The 16,657-nt window shown below is 44.9% G+C and overlaps 1 protein-coding gene across 1 annotated transcript; it reads left to right on the plus strand.

The window, feature by feature from the left end:
* Positions 1-4,016: 4,016 nt before the first annotated feature.
* Positions 4,017-15,921, plus strand: TRIM14 (tripartite motif containing 14). The gene is given in 9 exon segments (XM_040580164.1): positions 4,017-4,281; positions 8,652-8,749; positions 8,913-9,008; positions 9,901-10,134; positions 11,182-11,335; positions 12,531-12,623; positions 15,326-15,578; positions 15,580-15,779; positions 15,782-15,921. Coding segments are annotated over 9 exon segments (1,533 nt in total).
* The last annotated feature ends 736 nt before the right edge of the window (positions 15,922-16,657 follow it).

The raw sequence follows: 16,657 nt of genomic DNA on the forward strand, positions 1-16,657 counted from the left end.
ATGGGGTGTCTGGTTCAATGAATGAATGGTGTTGACATAATATTTAGTGAGTTTCTGCAATGCACGGTCATTAACTGTACACAAAAGGACAGGAATTCATACAACGTCTGTATGGTTTGACAGTTACTGACCAGTATCAATACCATATGCTGAGAAAATCAGAGAATATATTACAGTAATGTATTTGTAGGTCATCCAATCCTGCATACCCTCATTTTTGTTTGTCATTGTCCTCAACAAGTTAAGTTTCATCAATTTATTAATAGAAGAAGAGCAAAACAAGTAGAGAATTGTTCTGTGACTTGAATTTACCACAAGGGATGGGGGCAGGGGAAAGAGCCAGAAGCACAGGCCTTCAGGTTAACCAAAGAACTCCATGCCTGAAGTGAAAGGTATAATATGTCCTAAGCCATTAAGAAAATAACTAATGATCTGCTTTCTTAGGGTATCAGAAATCTGAAGCACAGATGATATTTGTTGATGCTGGTTAAGAAGTGTATTCCTTGCAAATCCATATATACCAAACACCCCTGGGCCACTGCCTTCCAGAGGATTGCCTGGGATTTTGCAGAAGCGGGATTTTGCAGCTAGTGTCCCCAAAGTGAGCCCATAATTTTTCTTCTGATGGATTTTGCAGGAACTAATGCCAAGGGGAATCTCAGCATCAAGTGTCTTAGATCACAGTGTCCCTGGGCTTCAGAAATGTTCAGAATGTTGTCATAAATGGAGGTAGATGGGAAAAGAAAATGCAGAAAAAAGTAATCATCTTCCCCTTATTGACAGTTACAGGTTTGTCTGTAGCAAACAGAGTAAGTCACAGAAAAAAACCTATGGCTGAAGCCCAGTAGTACAAGAAAAGAAAGACAAGAACAAAACTAAAGCAGTACAAGACAGGGAGAGTGGGCATGTGAAATGCACAGATAATAAAGCCAAACAGAAATTCTACATTTCCTAGCACTAAGCGGCAATCCCCCTCCCAGCTGCATATCCAGACTATGTGCTTACATTGAAACTTGCTGCCTCCTTCCTAGTTGTCTTCTCCCAATCAAACCCCAAGACAAGTCTTGCACGTTCTGCGCATCTCCATGCTGGATATGCAGCCTAGATCCTGTGTGGGACTTAGAACACCAGGCACTAGAGAATCCCTCTCCTCGCTGTGAAAGAAGTATCCCCTAAGCCATTGCAAGGCTGTGTGGACTGTGGCACAACTCAGTGCATAAGATAGCAGCCATGGGAGAACATGTTTTCGTCTTGAACACTGTGAGTAGTACCTAATTTGTCTCTTCACATTTGCCTCGAAGTCCAGCCTGTGTCCTCCCTGTCAAAAAAATGTAGCTGTTGCTTCTTATGTTGCTGACATCGGAGGGGAAGGAGTCCACAAGGGATTGCTTTGGTGAGCTAGACCTGCTCTGTTGTCCTGTGTTTGGCTGGGATAAGGTTAACTTTTCTTGTCAGTAACCGGTACAATGTAGTGTTTTGGATTTAGTGTGAGGATAATGTTCGTAACACACTGATATTTTTAGTTGTTGCTGTAGTGGGTCTGCCTGGCAAGGTTTTGTAGTGGAGGGGGCTACAGGGGTGGCTTCTGTGAGAAGCTGCTAGAAACTTCCCCCATGTCCAATGGAGCCAATACAAGCACAACAGTCAATTGCAGTTCTATCTACAGCAAAATACTCAGGCAAAAGTGTATGTCTTACTTCAGAAGAGAACAGAGTGATTCCAGTTGGAAGGGACCTGCAACAATCATCTAGTCCAACTGCCTGACCACCTCCTGACTGACCAAAAGTTAAAGCCTGTTACTAAAGGCATTATCAAAGTGTCTCTAAACACTGGCAGGCACAGGGCATCAAACACCCCTCTAGGAAGCCTGTTGCAGAGTTTGACCACTCTCTTGGTAAAGAAATGCTTCCTAATGTTCAGTCTAAACTTCCCCGGCTGCACCTTTGAGCCATTCCCATGCATCCTGTCACTGGACCCCAGGGTGACGGGGTCAGCACCTCCCTCTCCACTTCCCCCCCTCAGGCAGCTGTAGGGAGCAATGGGGTTACCCTCAGCCTCCTTCTCTCCAAACTAGACCAACCCAGAGTCGATAGCGGCTCCTCACAGGACATGCCTTCCAGACCTTCCAGCTTTGTTGCCCTCCTCTGGGTGCATTCAAGTGCCTTAGCAGCCACCTTAAATTTTAGGGCCCAGAACTGCACACAGTAGTCACGGTGAAGCTGCACCAACACTGAATTGGTGGGATAAGCACTTCTTTTGACCAGCTGGTTGTGCTGTGTCCGATGCAGCTCAGGATATGCTGTTTGCCCTCTTGGCTGCCAGGGCACACTGCTGACTTGTATTGAGCCTGCTGTCGGCCAGCACCCAGATCCCTTTCTGCAGGGCTGCTCTCCAGCCACTCCTCTCCCAGTTTATACTTGTATCCAACATGACTCTGTCACCTGTGCAGAACCCAGCATTTGTTCTTGTTAAATTTCATGACACTGATGGTTGTCCGATGCTCCAATCTGTCTAGATCCCTCTGCAAGGCCTCTTGCCCCTCAACAGAGTCAACAGCACCTTCCAGTTCAGTATCATCAGCAAACTTGCTAATGGTGCATTCCATTCAACACCTGCATCCGGATTGTAGATAAAAACATTGAACAGAACTGGCCCTAGAACTGAGCCCTGAGGAACAGTGCTGGTGACTGGCCATGTGCTGGATGCAGCCTCATTCACTGCAGCCCTTTGATCCCGGCCATTCAGCCAGTTCTTCACCCAGCACACCAAGTATCTGCTCATCTCACAACTGGACAACTTATTCAGAAGGATGCTGTGAGGGACAGTATCAAAAGCTTTACTAACACCCAGAAAAACTACATCCTCCGCCTTCCCTTCATTCCCTAAGATATCATAGAAGGATATCAAATCAATTAAACAGGACATGCCCTTTGTGAACCCTTTGTGACCATGCCTGATGATTGCATTGGCCTTTAAATGCTTTTCAACAGCACCCAGTACAATCTTCTCCATGATTTTCCCAGGAAGTGAGGTTAGACTAACAGGTCTGTAGCTCCCTGGGTCTTCCCTCATGGCCACCTTGTAAACTGGAATAACACTGCCTAGCTTCTACTCAGCAGGGACCTCGCTGGAATCCCAAGACCTTTGGCAGATGATCGAGGGATCCTGCCATAATATCCACCACCTCCTTCAGTACTCTGGGATGAACTCTATCTGGACCCATGGACTCACGAACATTCAACTGATACAACTGATACCTTACAATTTCAGTGCCCACAAATGGAAAGTCACTGTTCCTGCAGTCCTGGTCCTCCAACTCAGAGGACCGGGCAGCCCAAGGTCTATCATCAGTATTAAAGGTTGAAGCATAAAAAACATTGAATGCCTTAGCTTTTTCTTCATCCCTGTTTGTCAGGGATACTTTCCTATTTGGTGTTTTAAAAGGTGTGTGTTTCTGAAAGGGTTTGCCAGTACACAGCCAACTCAGTAACACCACAAGGCAAAGGAAAGCTTTCAAAATATCAGTTTGAAGTAATTCTGACACTCCTTTAATGCATACTATCTTTCCATAATGCTGCAGTAAGTATAGTTGGAAAACTACGTGTTTGAGAGTGTATTTTGCTAAAAATTAGCAAGAACAATGTCTACATCAATACATTTCTGATAACCTAGAACAATTTTCTGTATTTTAAAATTATATAGTGAGCAATTAAGCCACAAAAGAATTTCTACTTTCATTTACTTTCTTAATGGAAATGTTAAAACAGAAAGAACATTCAGTGCCAGTAAAATTAGAAACTTCAAAATTTTATTTATTTTTCAGGAAAATGAAAATTACACATGAAAATTGAACTGATGTGGCACTACTAAGGTGGGCATTCCTCATCGGCACAGCTGGAATTCCCCGGAGCAGGCCATGTGCCAGCCGGGGCACCTGATGGTGACGGCTCCCTGGCGGGCTGTACGCCCCTGCCACCCCTGGGACATGGCAGACGTGGCTGTGTACATGGCTGTACATGTACGCGGCTGTACGCCCCCATGTCCCAGGTGTGGCCGAGGCCTGGGGCTGCGGCTGTGCGTCCCCACAGTTCTGCCAGGACTGCGGGCCCCGTGTCTGTGCCCTCTGCCGGGCCCTGGGCCTGCACCGCGGGCCCGCGCCCACCTCCTGCCCCAGCCGTCTGCCACAAGCAGATGAGTGTTGCCAAGGGCTGCGGGCCATGCGGCAGTGGCAGGCCTGGCCCGGCCAGTCGGGCCCACCTGCCTGTGGCCTGGCTTTGCGTTGTTAGCCAGCGGCCGTGGAGCTTGGCGTTTGTTGTCACAGCGGTTTTGAGGGCTGTGGCAGTGGGCAGTGTTTTGACAAGTGCTTTGTAAACCCCACGCGGAGAGGGGCCAGCATCTGTCACTGCACAGGGACGTGGTGGTTCGTGTGCGAGAGGGAGGGAGCTGTCTCCGAGTGCAGTCACAACCCAAGCACACACATAACGGGGACAAGGGGGAGGTGACATGTCAGGTCACACACAGCAACACTTTCTTCTCACACCTTGTGTAGTTGCCCTGGGGTGGGGTGGTGGTGTTTGCATTGCTGGGCTGGAAGTACCTTTGTCAGAAACACAGAAAATCAGGAGATGAGGAAAGGCCATTTCTATTTATCCCTTCCCCCCGCTGCTGTAGCTTGCCAGACCACAGTGAATCCCCATGCAGGGAGCCTGTTCTCTGACGGCTCCATAGGGATGAGGGGCAGGGGCTGCTGCAGGTGAACCCTGGGAGGCAGGGGGAGCACCACACGGCTGCCTGCTCGCTCCCCCTGCCCTGCCTGGTGGTACAGAGGAGGAGGAAAGGAAGACTAAAACCAAGAAGACTCGTGAGTTGAGATAAAAATAGTTTCATAAGCAAAGAAGAAGTGGAAGAAGAGGGAAAGAGAATAAAGCAAGTCATGCCAAGGCAGTCACTCACCACCTCCCATGGGCAGACCAGTGCCCAGCCAATTCCTGGGCAAAAGATGGATAAACCCACCTTAACCCCCTTCGTTTCTGTTTTGTTGCTGAGCATGACATTACATGGCATGGAGTATCTCTCTGGTTAGTTTGGATCACCTGCCTGCTTGTGCCCCCTCCCACCCTCATGTGCACTGTAGTACACAGCACCATGGGAGCTGTTACGGGGAAAATTAACTCCATCCCAGCCACAACTAGCACAAGGTTCTTCCCTAGGCTTTTTTTATTCGTCCCAGTTTAGCTGTCCATTGAGCAGCCCCAGAAGGCTTTGTAAGCTTGCTTCCTCCTTGTGCTTTGTTGTATTCAGGAGAGCATGCTGAGGCCTGCATGCTGAGATGCTAAGTTTGGAGGCTTAAAAATTAGTAACACAGAGGTTTGATGTTTGGGAGCTTTTTTTTTTTTTATCTCCACAATTTCAGAGAGCTCCTTCCCATTCCTACTCTGGCATTTTGGAGCAGCGTTACTAGGAAGTTTCCTTGTTCCCTCAGACAGTTGTCAGATGCACAGGTCATGCTAAATTACTCTGGCATTTTATTGCACTTTGCGTTAGCAGTATGAGGGCAGGGGGCAGTACACTAGGCTGCAAGCAAACAGAAGCACAGGGGAAAGACCACTGAAGATTTCAGAGTGACTCAGAGCACTGTTCCTGCCTGCTGGTACGCTTTCATCTCCCTCTTGCAGCTGGGAGCTCACTACAGCGTTTGCATTCCCTTCATGACACCGGGGCAATGTGCAGATGCAGGTATCGTGTGGTGGCAATGTGATCTGAGCCAGGGTAAGGAGCACAAAGCAACAAGTTATGTTGGTTCCCTGGGAGTCTGTTGGCCACAGGGGAGCAGGTGCTGTGGATAACTAGCTATTTGTCTCTGTGCCAAAAAGGAACTGAGCAGGGTAGAAACTTGGGTCCCTGTGTGACACTGTCCCTTGGAAGTGTCTGCTAACATCTACTGGCTTAGGGCTGCAGAGGTTTTGGGCACAAACTGTCAAAAGTAGTCATAGCCTAAGAGATAATATTTTGAGTAGTGATTTTCTTTGCTGGGCGAAGTTATTTTTTGCAGCCTTTGTGATGTGACATCAACCACAGCATGTGAGAATCTTCCTCAGTGCTTTTAGCAAATCCTGGCTGTGGATCCTAAGAAAAAATGAGAACCGTTGTGCAGGGTCCATCAGCTAGTTCATCCCTGGATCTAAGGTTATATAAGATCATCTAGAAGGAAGCTCCCTGTGCTCCTGAATGCAGGGCACAGGACCAGCACGCTTATGTCATGGTTTAAACCCAGCCAGCAACCAAGGACCACACAGCTGCTCACTCCCTCCCCCCTCACCCAGAGGGGTAGGGAGGAGAATCAGAAAGGAACGTGAAACTCAGAGTTGAGATAGGAACAATTTCATAGGTAAAGCAAAAGCTGCACATGCAAGCAAAGCAAAGCAAGGAATTCATTCGCTGCTTCCCATGGGCAGGCAGGCACTCAGCCATCACCAGGGAAGCCGGGCTCCAGCACGTGGAACGGTTACTCGGGAAGACAAACACCACAATGCCAAATGTCCCCCCTTCCTTCTTCTTCCCCCAGTTTATATACTCAGCATGATGTCATATGGTATGGAATACCTCCTTGGCTAGCTTGGGTCACCTGTCCTGGCTGTGTCCCCTCCCAGTTCCCCGTGCCCCTCCAGCCCTCTCGCTGGCAGGGCCTGAGAGACTGAAAAGTCCTTGACTTAGTATAAACATTACCCAGCAGCTACCAAAACCATCTGTGTCCTGTCGACATTGTTCTCTCACCAAATCCAAACCAAAGCACTGTACCAGCTAAGTAGAAAATTAACTCTGTCCCAGCCAAAACCAGGACAGCTTGATATGTATCCTCTGAGCCTGACTGGAGCTACAAGTCTCCTCTCTCAGAAATCCTTGCTTTTACAGTGTTTTCACTTGCGTGAGTTGGGGCATCCAGGCAATCCCTAAAGGAATGTTTCAGAGTTGGTTCCTCAGGGTGAATGACATGGGTTGCCTGCCACCATTGCAGACACAGTGTCTCCACTACCAGGAAGCAGCCCGTTCATTTATCTCGGCAAAGCAAGTAATGCTTAACCATAAATGCTTGGGGTTGACATAAATATTTACATATGATCACTCTTCTGAGGGACTGAGTGCCTGAGGTGATGTGTTTTACTAGCAGCAAAGGAAGACTGGGTTTTGTTTTGTGGTCTTTGTCAGTCTTAGAGGAAGAGAATGACATCTAGGTTGTAAAATAAATTAAGGAAGGCTGGTACATAGTAGAACTCCTGGATCTTCATGTGCTGCAGAACCCTCATGGCCCTTCAGGAACAAGACTGAAAAATTGTGGCTGGAATGAACAGCATGACGTGAGTGTCTTGCTCCATGCAAGAACATTTATCTGCTTGCACAGATGTGCCTGTGCCAAGGGAATTCCAGATGCAAGTTTCTGACTTTATCTGGGAGCCCAATTTCTTCTGATTCTGTCATAATGAGTGAAACATTGCATGTGTTTTCAAAGGAGCACTTGTCAGGAATGCAAACTGTTGCCCATGAAGCAACAGTTACACTCAGTTTTTCTACCGGGCAGAGTTTAAATGCCATGCTGAGCTGGGGATGTTGCAGTGAGCTAGTACATGTGCACGCACATGTTTTTGGCTGGGTCCCAGGGGCAGAACAGGGCACTAATAACAGCTACAGCTCTGGAGCTTGTCTGTTTACTGACGGGCTCTGTTACAACACTGGTGCACTGAGAGCATGGGGCAGCGTTGCCTGGATCTTTCATGGAACTAATGACAAAAGTGCATCACCAAGTGCACCAAGACTGTTAAATTTGCTGGACAGAGGACAGCCCATTTTGGAGGGCTCTTGGTGAGAAACTGTGGAGGCTAGACATAGCAGAACATTAATGATGCTGTGCTGCTCAGTGCATCTCAGGCACACCACAGGTATCACAGATCACTGTGTGTAGAGGGATTTTTAAGGGACCGAGGACATATGTTACCATTGTCCGGGTTGGACAACCCAGGCCTGTTAGTTGAAGCTGCAGAGCAGTTTTAAATTTTCCCGGGAACAAGCAGTGTGAGAAGGAAAACAAGCTATGCACAAACAAGCAGCTAGGTGCAGAGCAGGTCCTGGGAACCGCGAAATCAGCACACTCTCATCGGCACACTCTGATCAGGCGCCTGCAGCATGCCCACCGCTCAGCCACACGGATGCCCGCGTGGCCAGAAACTTTTATCCAATCACCTGTGTGTAAAGTCTGGTGAGCGGTCAGTTTAAGTTATAAATATGACCTGTTTGTTTAATAAAGTGAGCACGGCATGTAGCCATATTGGTGTGATTGTTGGGACTTGGCCGACTCTCCACAGGGGACCCTCGTCGACTGTGATTACCAGCCAAGCTGATAATATTTGTTGTTGCAGGCATTCAGACTACATCATCACTGTAAGTGATAGTGGCATCTTTCTGATTGGTCTTTTGTACACTGGGAAGCATCCTGAACATTCACTGAGGTTTGACTCTAGACAGAGCCTCCCACTGGTGCTTTCAAGAACAGTCCTTGGCTAGCTGCCCTGCAGCTCCTAAATGCACAAGCATTTAGTCGTCTTGAAATACACAGTGCCATGGATTCAAAGATTAAAATCTTTTTTTTTCACCCATAGGTTTCCCTGTTCCTTATGAAGATGGTACTAATTTTTTTATGAGGATGGTACTAATTTGCAAGCTCTCTGAATCTTTCCAGTATGAGGACCAGGAGCAGGTGGAAATCCTTATGTTTCATCACTACTGTCCTTAGTAAGCCCCGTAAACTGGGTGTTTCAGTGACATACTCTCCTATAGGAAAGCAAGTTGTATAGATCTCTGGTTTTTACATATGTTGTTTTGATACAATATTTTTTTTATTTTGTTTCATTGCTGTATAGAAGCTCATGGCATTGTGCTTGAAGGATCTAGAAGAGATAGAAGAGCAAGAAGCTGGTAACCGATGAAGTGTAGAGCAGGCTGCTAATGATCTGAAGGTGAACTGTGGTTTGCTTCTCCACTGGATGGTCATTTTCCAAGGACAGACATTTTGCTTTCTCTGTAGCTATTCAAAGACCCACGCAGCTGCTCCTTCAGGAAAAGAGTCTATTCCCTGTATCCATCACAACATATTACTGTCAAAGGGAGAGAACAGGGGAAGAGTTTCCAAAGGCCTGGCCCTCACCCCCTGATCAGCCAAACACCTCTGGAAGAGCAGTGTTGAAATTTTTGTGCAGAGGAATATTAAATAGCCCCAACTACATTTTATTCTGGCTTCACTGATGTTGCATTGCACTGAACCGCATTATTGAATAGTCTGACTTCAGAGCTAAGTAAATGCAATTACAGTTCTTTGATTCTGTCTTAAGAGTGGGAACGTATGCTAAGCTCCATGTCACTTACAGAGCATGAAATGGCTTTTGCTCTGAGGAACATCTCTAAGCATCTCTGTTACAGAAACATCAGTAAGACATTTCTCTCTGTAGAGTTTTGGGACATTGTGTTTTGATGCCACTTCGTTTTGAAGTGGCTTTCTTTTCCTAGCAGCTCCCTGACCCTAGCTTGCTTTAAAAGTGGGCAAAGTGTTGCTACTGAAGGACCAGATCTGCTGCTTGTAGCATTTTGACCTGACCCTATTACATTCCAGCTGCAAACAGCCTTCTCTGCAAAAATAAGCATCTTGGAATCTGCCCTCAAGCTTTTCCATCCACAACATCAGCAAGTAAATCCTAGCTGCTCTCCCTTAAGCGGTAAACACCTGTTCCTCAAGAAATGCAGCAAATCAGTAAAATTCAACCAAAATGTAACATTGAAAGCCTGGGAGAGAAATGCCTGTAATGTTTATGGTCTGTTGAGTAGCGGGGGGACACTTTTCTGCTTCATCTATAGGCATGTGCCATTATGAGCAAAACACAGCTGTCAGACAAAGTGACTGAGCTCCTGTTACTTCTTCAGGAAGAGGAGAGTCTCACAAAAAACTTAATTGATGGAAAGACTCAGGAAGCCCCGGAAGCACATGATCGGCAGTTGGAGTCCTGTCGACAAAAGCTTGTAGCCCTAGAGACTTTCTCACATCGAATCAGACAAATACAATAGCACAGTGATCCTGTTCGGTTGCTGGAGGTGGTATTGTATGGTCTCTTTCAACCTCTTACCCTCACAGTCCTTGGTAAACTGCCTTAGTGATCTCATCTGTAGATTCTTCTGTGCATAAGCAGCATCTTTCTCACTGCTTTTTAATCCTTTTGTTCGTATTTTGGTGAACCAGTTTGGTTCCTGATTTTTGAGCTGTTAGATGTTCCTTCTATGGCATTGATTTCAACTCTATGAAATTCATGAAAACATATATGGAACAGAGTTAGACACATCTCTTAATCTTGAAGACAAATGCTGTATCAGGTCTTGCGTTATGTACTGTTACATGAAGGTCTGAGGAAAGACTGTCCTCTTAGGAACCTTAGGAGGAAGGCTAAATTTTCTCATTTTTTTAATCACAAGAGATCCTAATCACCCTGAGTAATAGCCATTATTTTACTGGAGGGGAGCAGTGTTTTTCTTTTTGCCTACAGATAAATGTCAGCTTATCTTGCCTAATGATCTTCTTCACCTTGCTTAGGAAGGGTGTGTTGCCACGTGCTTATGCCCTGACACAGCCAAAGGATGCCATTCTCCATGGGAAGGCCTGTGGCGCATTTTTACATCCTTGCAACTTAGCAGACTTTAGAGGTTTTGTTGTTGTGAATGACATGGTCCTGGCATTCTGCCAGATGTGCTAGCAACACACCTCCACGTGAGAAGCTGCTCTCCATGGTTTGGGAGATATTTTTTGTGGGGGATGTTGGGTTCTATTCTTTAGATTGCTTTTAAAACTTAGTGATTTAATGTTCCCGTTGTTGGGATTTTCTGCAAAGGGCCCTAGCCAGGTTAAACTCATTCCCACCTTGGAGTGTCCCAGAAGGGCCTCTTTTAACAATGACTGCTGGGTTGTCCATCTTCGAGGTAGGCCCTGGCTCCACTGGCAGGAGGAGCTAATGGGCAGGCTAATGAGCTAATAGGCAGGTTCCATAATGATGGAGTTGTCCTTGCTCTGTGGTGTGTGGGAGCTGGGAGGGAAGAGTCCATTCATGTCACTGTCTCTACTAACTGGAGAATTTGGCTTTCTGCCTTCAGCAGTGCACAGAAATAGAGAAGGAAATGCAGGAGCCCAGGTACCTGTTGGAACAATGGCATCCAATTCCTCTCTCATTTGAGCACATACTTAAGCACTTTGTGACATTTATTCAGTCCATTCTACAGAAACCACTGGAAGCCTGGCTTAAAGAAGGTACCTGGGAGAATGCTGTGAATTTGGCTTTCTCCTGGCCTCCTTTTAAATAAAGTGAGGCCTGTAAGTAAGAGCAGGACTTTTTACTAAATCAGATGGAGAAAACAGCAGCTTTTTGGGCATGGGTACTGTTCTCTAACAGCATTTGTGTAATGTTCCTATAGCGGTGGTGGTTTGGGAACATAAGAGCTTCCTCTTTCAACTCTGAGGATGGCCTTTTGTGCCTTAGAATTTGTCTGATGCTTTTTTGCAGCTTGATCCATTATTTCAACACACCTACACAACGTAGCTGTTCTATCCTTTCAGTCACTGCTGGGTCTAACTGCTGTGGCATGGAACGTCAGGTATCTGGCAAATTTGAAAGCTTTTTCTAGTTGATATACCTGGTGATACCTGTCTCAGGCAGAAATTCTCTAGCCTTTGGTACTTTAAAGATGGATTAACACGTTCAGCTTAGAGCTCCTTCTGTTTTTGAGCTGGTATTTCACCCTTAGTGACTTTTGGCATGATTAAGGCAAGGAGTTTCCTAAGGAGACACATTGCCACAAAGCCAGATAACCATGGGGAAACCTTGCCACTTGTTGAGTTAGCAGGGCAACACACCAGCCATCACATTTCACTGAACTACTTTTTAATAATCCCTTTTCTGAGAGTTGCCACGAAGAACAGTATAGCAGGGTGCAGGGGAAAATGGTCAGACCAGATCTGAAAGGACATTGCAGGATGTGTGATGAATTGGTAGACAGTACCGTGCAGGTACTCTGTAGCTAGCATCTGCCATTGCCTTTAGCTGCCTGACTCTGTTCTCATCTGATAAGGGTGCTTTTTGAGGTTTTTTGAGGCATTTTGAGGAATGGGGGGTGCTTACTTGGGGTTGTGTTCAGTTGTGTGGTTCCTTAGCAACACTGGGATCCAGCACCTCCATACCGTCTGAAGAGTATAATGTCAAAAGCATACAGAATGATAGCTCTTCCCCAGCAAAAGTAACACAGTTTGTCCCATGAAGTTAGAAAATGGAGTCTGGCAGCATGACTTTCCCCAGAACATGGGTGACATTCACACCGAAGAGGCAAAATCCAAATACCTTGTCCAGCAAAATTGTCCATGGTGTTCCATTTTTAAAATCTTCTTGACAGTACAGCCATGTTCTTCCACTGGCAGACTCCCTAAACTGTCCCTTTCCACCTCTGTCCAGACATTTTCAGTAGCCTTAATGCCACTGCAAAGAAGGAGCCTGGAACGGTGTTGAAAACCATGTCTTCTGTTGATTGGTTGCTTTTCTTAAAACGTAAGTACGGTTGAATTAAAGTTAGAAGCATTCCAAACACTTGTGGCTCTTGTGTTCTGTGCAGACTTAATATCCCCATTGTTTTCCTGCTGGAAGTGACTTGGAACAAAGAATCATGATAGTCCTTCAGAAGAAAGAATCCTGTAGTGTGCTGTTTTAACTGCATAAATAATTCCTGTTTCCTGTCTTTTGTCACCAGCTGTGTGCACAGATGTGACTTAGGACCTATTCAGGCCACATGAATGCCAATACTAGCTTTTCTAACTAAAGGGTGGTGGAGATCACAGGAAGATGTTGCATGTGTGAGATGTACCCCTGTAGTGGTACACTTTTGGAAGTTTTAACATTGTTTACAGACATAGTACCAAAATCAAAATCCTGAAGTCTTTTTGTTTAGCAAATGATGATGCTTCAGTTAACACCCACTGCATGTACAGTGCAATATATTTGCTTCTCCATTTCACTGCAGATTGCAGGGGGTAGAGTATCAGTAGCTGGCGCTCTAGCACCATGGCATGCATTTCACACACGAGCATCATCCTGTGCATGTCTTTGCCTCAAAAGAAGCAATCGCTTCATCTCTGGTACCCAGGTGTGCACAGTGATCCTACCCAGATGAAGATGACCTGTTAGTTAGGCTCCGTGTATAAAACAACCGACAATGGTGCATCACTGGTTCCTGTATTTTAAACACAGCTGATGTCAGAGTCCAGACCAAGGCAAGGAGGATGTGTGGGGTCCTCTGTATCTTACAATCATAAAGTATGTGTACTGCTTTCTTTTCTGAAACACTACAGACAAGTATTAGAGCGCAAGTCTTTGTTGCAATTACATGTGTAGTGAATGGATTCTTGCTTAAAGCAAGATGTCTGTCCTCTCTTGTGGGCATTTTAACAGGCTACAGTGTGGGTGCTTTTTCACGGTGAATTTTGGGAGACCATACTTACTTAGCCTTCCCTGCTCAGGCAGGAAATCGTGGGAGAGTAACAAAGGACCAACAGAGAGTGAAGGGGAATGGTTTATGCATTGCTTTGATGGCAGAGGAGAGGATCCCAGACTGAATGAAAACAGCTTCTGGGCTTTAGACTGTGGAATATGCCAGTCAGTCCTGGTTAGACATATTTATTTTGGGGGAGAGGGCTCTATGCGACAATATAGGAGAAGAAATAGCAACAAATTCGTTCAGCTACAAAAGCAGATTTCTCTCATGCAGTAACCTGCTGTATAATTACCTTTCATTTCTAAGTTCAACACCGAAGAGCAAGGAAAATAATGAAGTTCTTGCTTCAGTGGGTCTGTTGCCCCCTATTTTGTGTTCCTTTAGTACTATGCTGCCTGTAAAGCCAAGTGAAAGACTCTGTGATATCACAGGTCCAAATATGTCATTTCAGATATGCAATACTGCAGAGAAATAAAGAAGTCTGGATTTTGAAATATTATAAACACTTGTTTCCCTAAGCTTAATTTAAAAAGCAATTTACTTAGTTTGAAAAGGAGATTCAGGATATTAAATGTATTTGTCATCTTTAAACATCTGAGCTTCAGAGTGTATTTAGACAAAGATTAAATTCATATTTGGTCAAAAAAAAACAGCTATGAACTGAGTGAAATGTGACTCAGACAGTTTCATTGCAAGTATACTGCTGTTCAGTCCGTGTCTAGATGTATTGTTTTCTTCATTTACGAGAGAAAATAGATGTGCTTATTATTTGGAATAGTTTTAAGATTACAAGTTAAGTTTATGTCTAATCGCCAGTACTCTAGAAAGTACTGTAATTCATGAAAACGTATGTTCTTTTAGGTACCAAACTCCTGATGCTGGTTTTGTCAGGCTTGACAGAAAGAGTGAAGGGGATTGTTTAAGGATGCCAGATGCTGTTTTCGAAGGGAGGATCTAGATTGTTTCTAGAACATGAAATCAGAAAACACATGCTAACACATGCCAATTATTGAGATAGACTAAGTTATGAAAACTTTTGTGGGACGTGCAGCAATTCAGCATTGTAGGACAAGTATCTTGAGAAAAATCGAATCTTTAAAATCTTGTAGCTTTTTGACCTGTCCTCTGTGATTGTGTCATTTCAAACTTGTTTGACTGTACTTTTTTTTCCCCTGGCTTTGTGATTTCCGGTCCTGTGACAGCTGCTTCATGGTAAAAATATTGTAAGCTGCTGCTGACTAAGACAGTGATTTCCAAGGTGTAGTTTCAGTGATTTTTCTTTTCTAAATGTCCGGTCAGGTGAACTGCTATAAATCCCCTGGGAGCTGGTAAGTTGTTCCTTTGCAATGTACATGAGAAATAGACTCATAGTGCATCTTCACATGGGATTTCAGTGGAACGGGATCTCACGACCCACGAGTCTGCTCTAGTGCCCTCTAAAACCCTTAGGCTGCAATCCCACCAGAAGCCTCCCAACTATTCTGCATAAAGCAGTGTTTGTTCCCCACCTAGCTGTATTCATCTTCATTTGTAAACCATGCATATACTGACTTACATATGTCTTTTACTGACCTGCTTTATAGCCTACACAACTTCAAAGCATCGGTGCATGTAATAGTGCAATGCTTTCTATTAAAAATGTCAGGTTTTCCCTTGCAAAACTGCAGGTCACAAGACATGTCTTCTGCAGGTTTTTTATAACTTGGACTTCTTTCAAGAGTCATGATAAATGTAGTAAATATGTTTATGGCTTTGACTGCAGATGCAAGATCACCAGCCTGGGAATACGACAGCCTTCATCCAAGGCTGACATTGTCTGACGACGGTCTTGTATTAAGCTGTAACCGGAGGAGGGTACTTTACCCTTGTGGTCCCCAGAGATTCGATAAATTATGGCAAGTGCTAGGGAGAGACGCATTCCTCTCCAGAAGCCATTACTGGGAAGCTGATGTGCTTCACGCTGGAGCAGGATGGTGGACTGGCACAGCCTACCCTTCCACTGGCAGGAAAGGAGACTGAAACCTGTCAGCTGGGCTGGAATAGAGCACCTTGGTGCCTTAAGAAATGTGATTTTGAATACTGGGCATTTCACAAGGGGGAGAGAATCCCTATCTCGATAGAAGATGATCCTGATCACATTGGCATTTTTCTGGATTATGAAGCAGGAATCCTTTCATTCTACAATGTTACTGATGGCGTGGCTCACTTGCACACCTCTGCTGCGAGTTTACAGAACCAGTTTACCCAGCCTTGAGGCTCTGGGAAGTGTCCATTGGAATATGCAAACTAACATTAAGGATGTTAGTTTGCAAACAGCAAAAGCAAAATAAAGCCTTCTATTTCATGCTTTGTCTATGAAAGCCATTTTAACAATGAGATACATGAATTAAATATCTTGTCATATGAAAGTTGTAACTGTGATGCTTTCAGATGGTAACAGATAAGTTCAAGAAAACCAACTGTAATTTCTAATGTATATGCATTTTTCAATGGGGGAAGGTGATCTGCCTTTTATAAATTATGCTGATATAACATTTAAATTGCCATATATATTTCTGTACCTTTTTCAACTTGCAAAATGGAAAAAGTTCAGTTGAAAGAAGCATATTACAACTCAGATTTGAACCTGAATATTGCCATCTTTTTTTCTGAACTTCCTCCCCTCATCTGCCTGGGGAGGCTGCAGTTGTGTATGGTGATAGGTTTAATTTGGCTCAAGTTTCAAGTTCATATATTGCAGATAGTTATAATTGACAAGGTCAGATTTGGATAATAAATGCACCAAGTGAATTAGCTCATACTTGAGTATCATCTTGGAAGAATCAAAAATTGGCACTGACTGTTGGGAAGGTCCTTTCAAGTAAAGAGTAGGAGCTTCTGTAGCCACACTTATTAGCCATTACCTGGTCTTAACTTGTGACACAGCCTCTGTACTGGGCTTCTGGGTGGCCCTGTTCTTCCTGCACAAACTGGAAGCATGAGAAACAGTTCTGTACCATCCCCAACAGAAGATGAAATACCTGGAGGACCCACAGGTGCAATAAAAACACTTGGTCAGTAGGGCACTTGTGTTTAATCTGGTTTTGTGTCCTGT

Source organism: Falco naumanni, chromosome Z, assembly GCF_017639655.2.
Source record: "Falco naumanni isolate bFalNau1 chromosome Z, bFalNau1.pat, whole genome shotgun sequence".
NCBI classification, from domain to species: Eukaryota; Metazoa; Chordata; class Aves; order Falconiformes; family Falconidae; genus Falco; species Falco naumanni.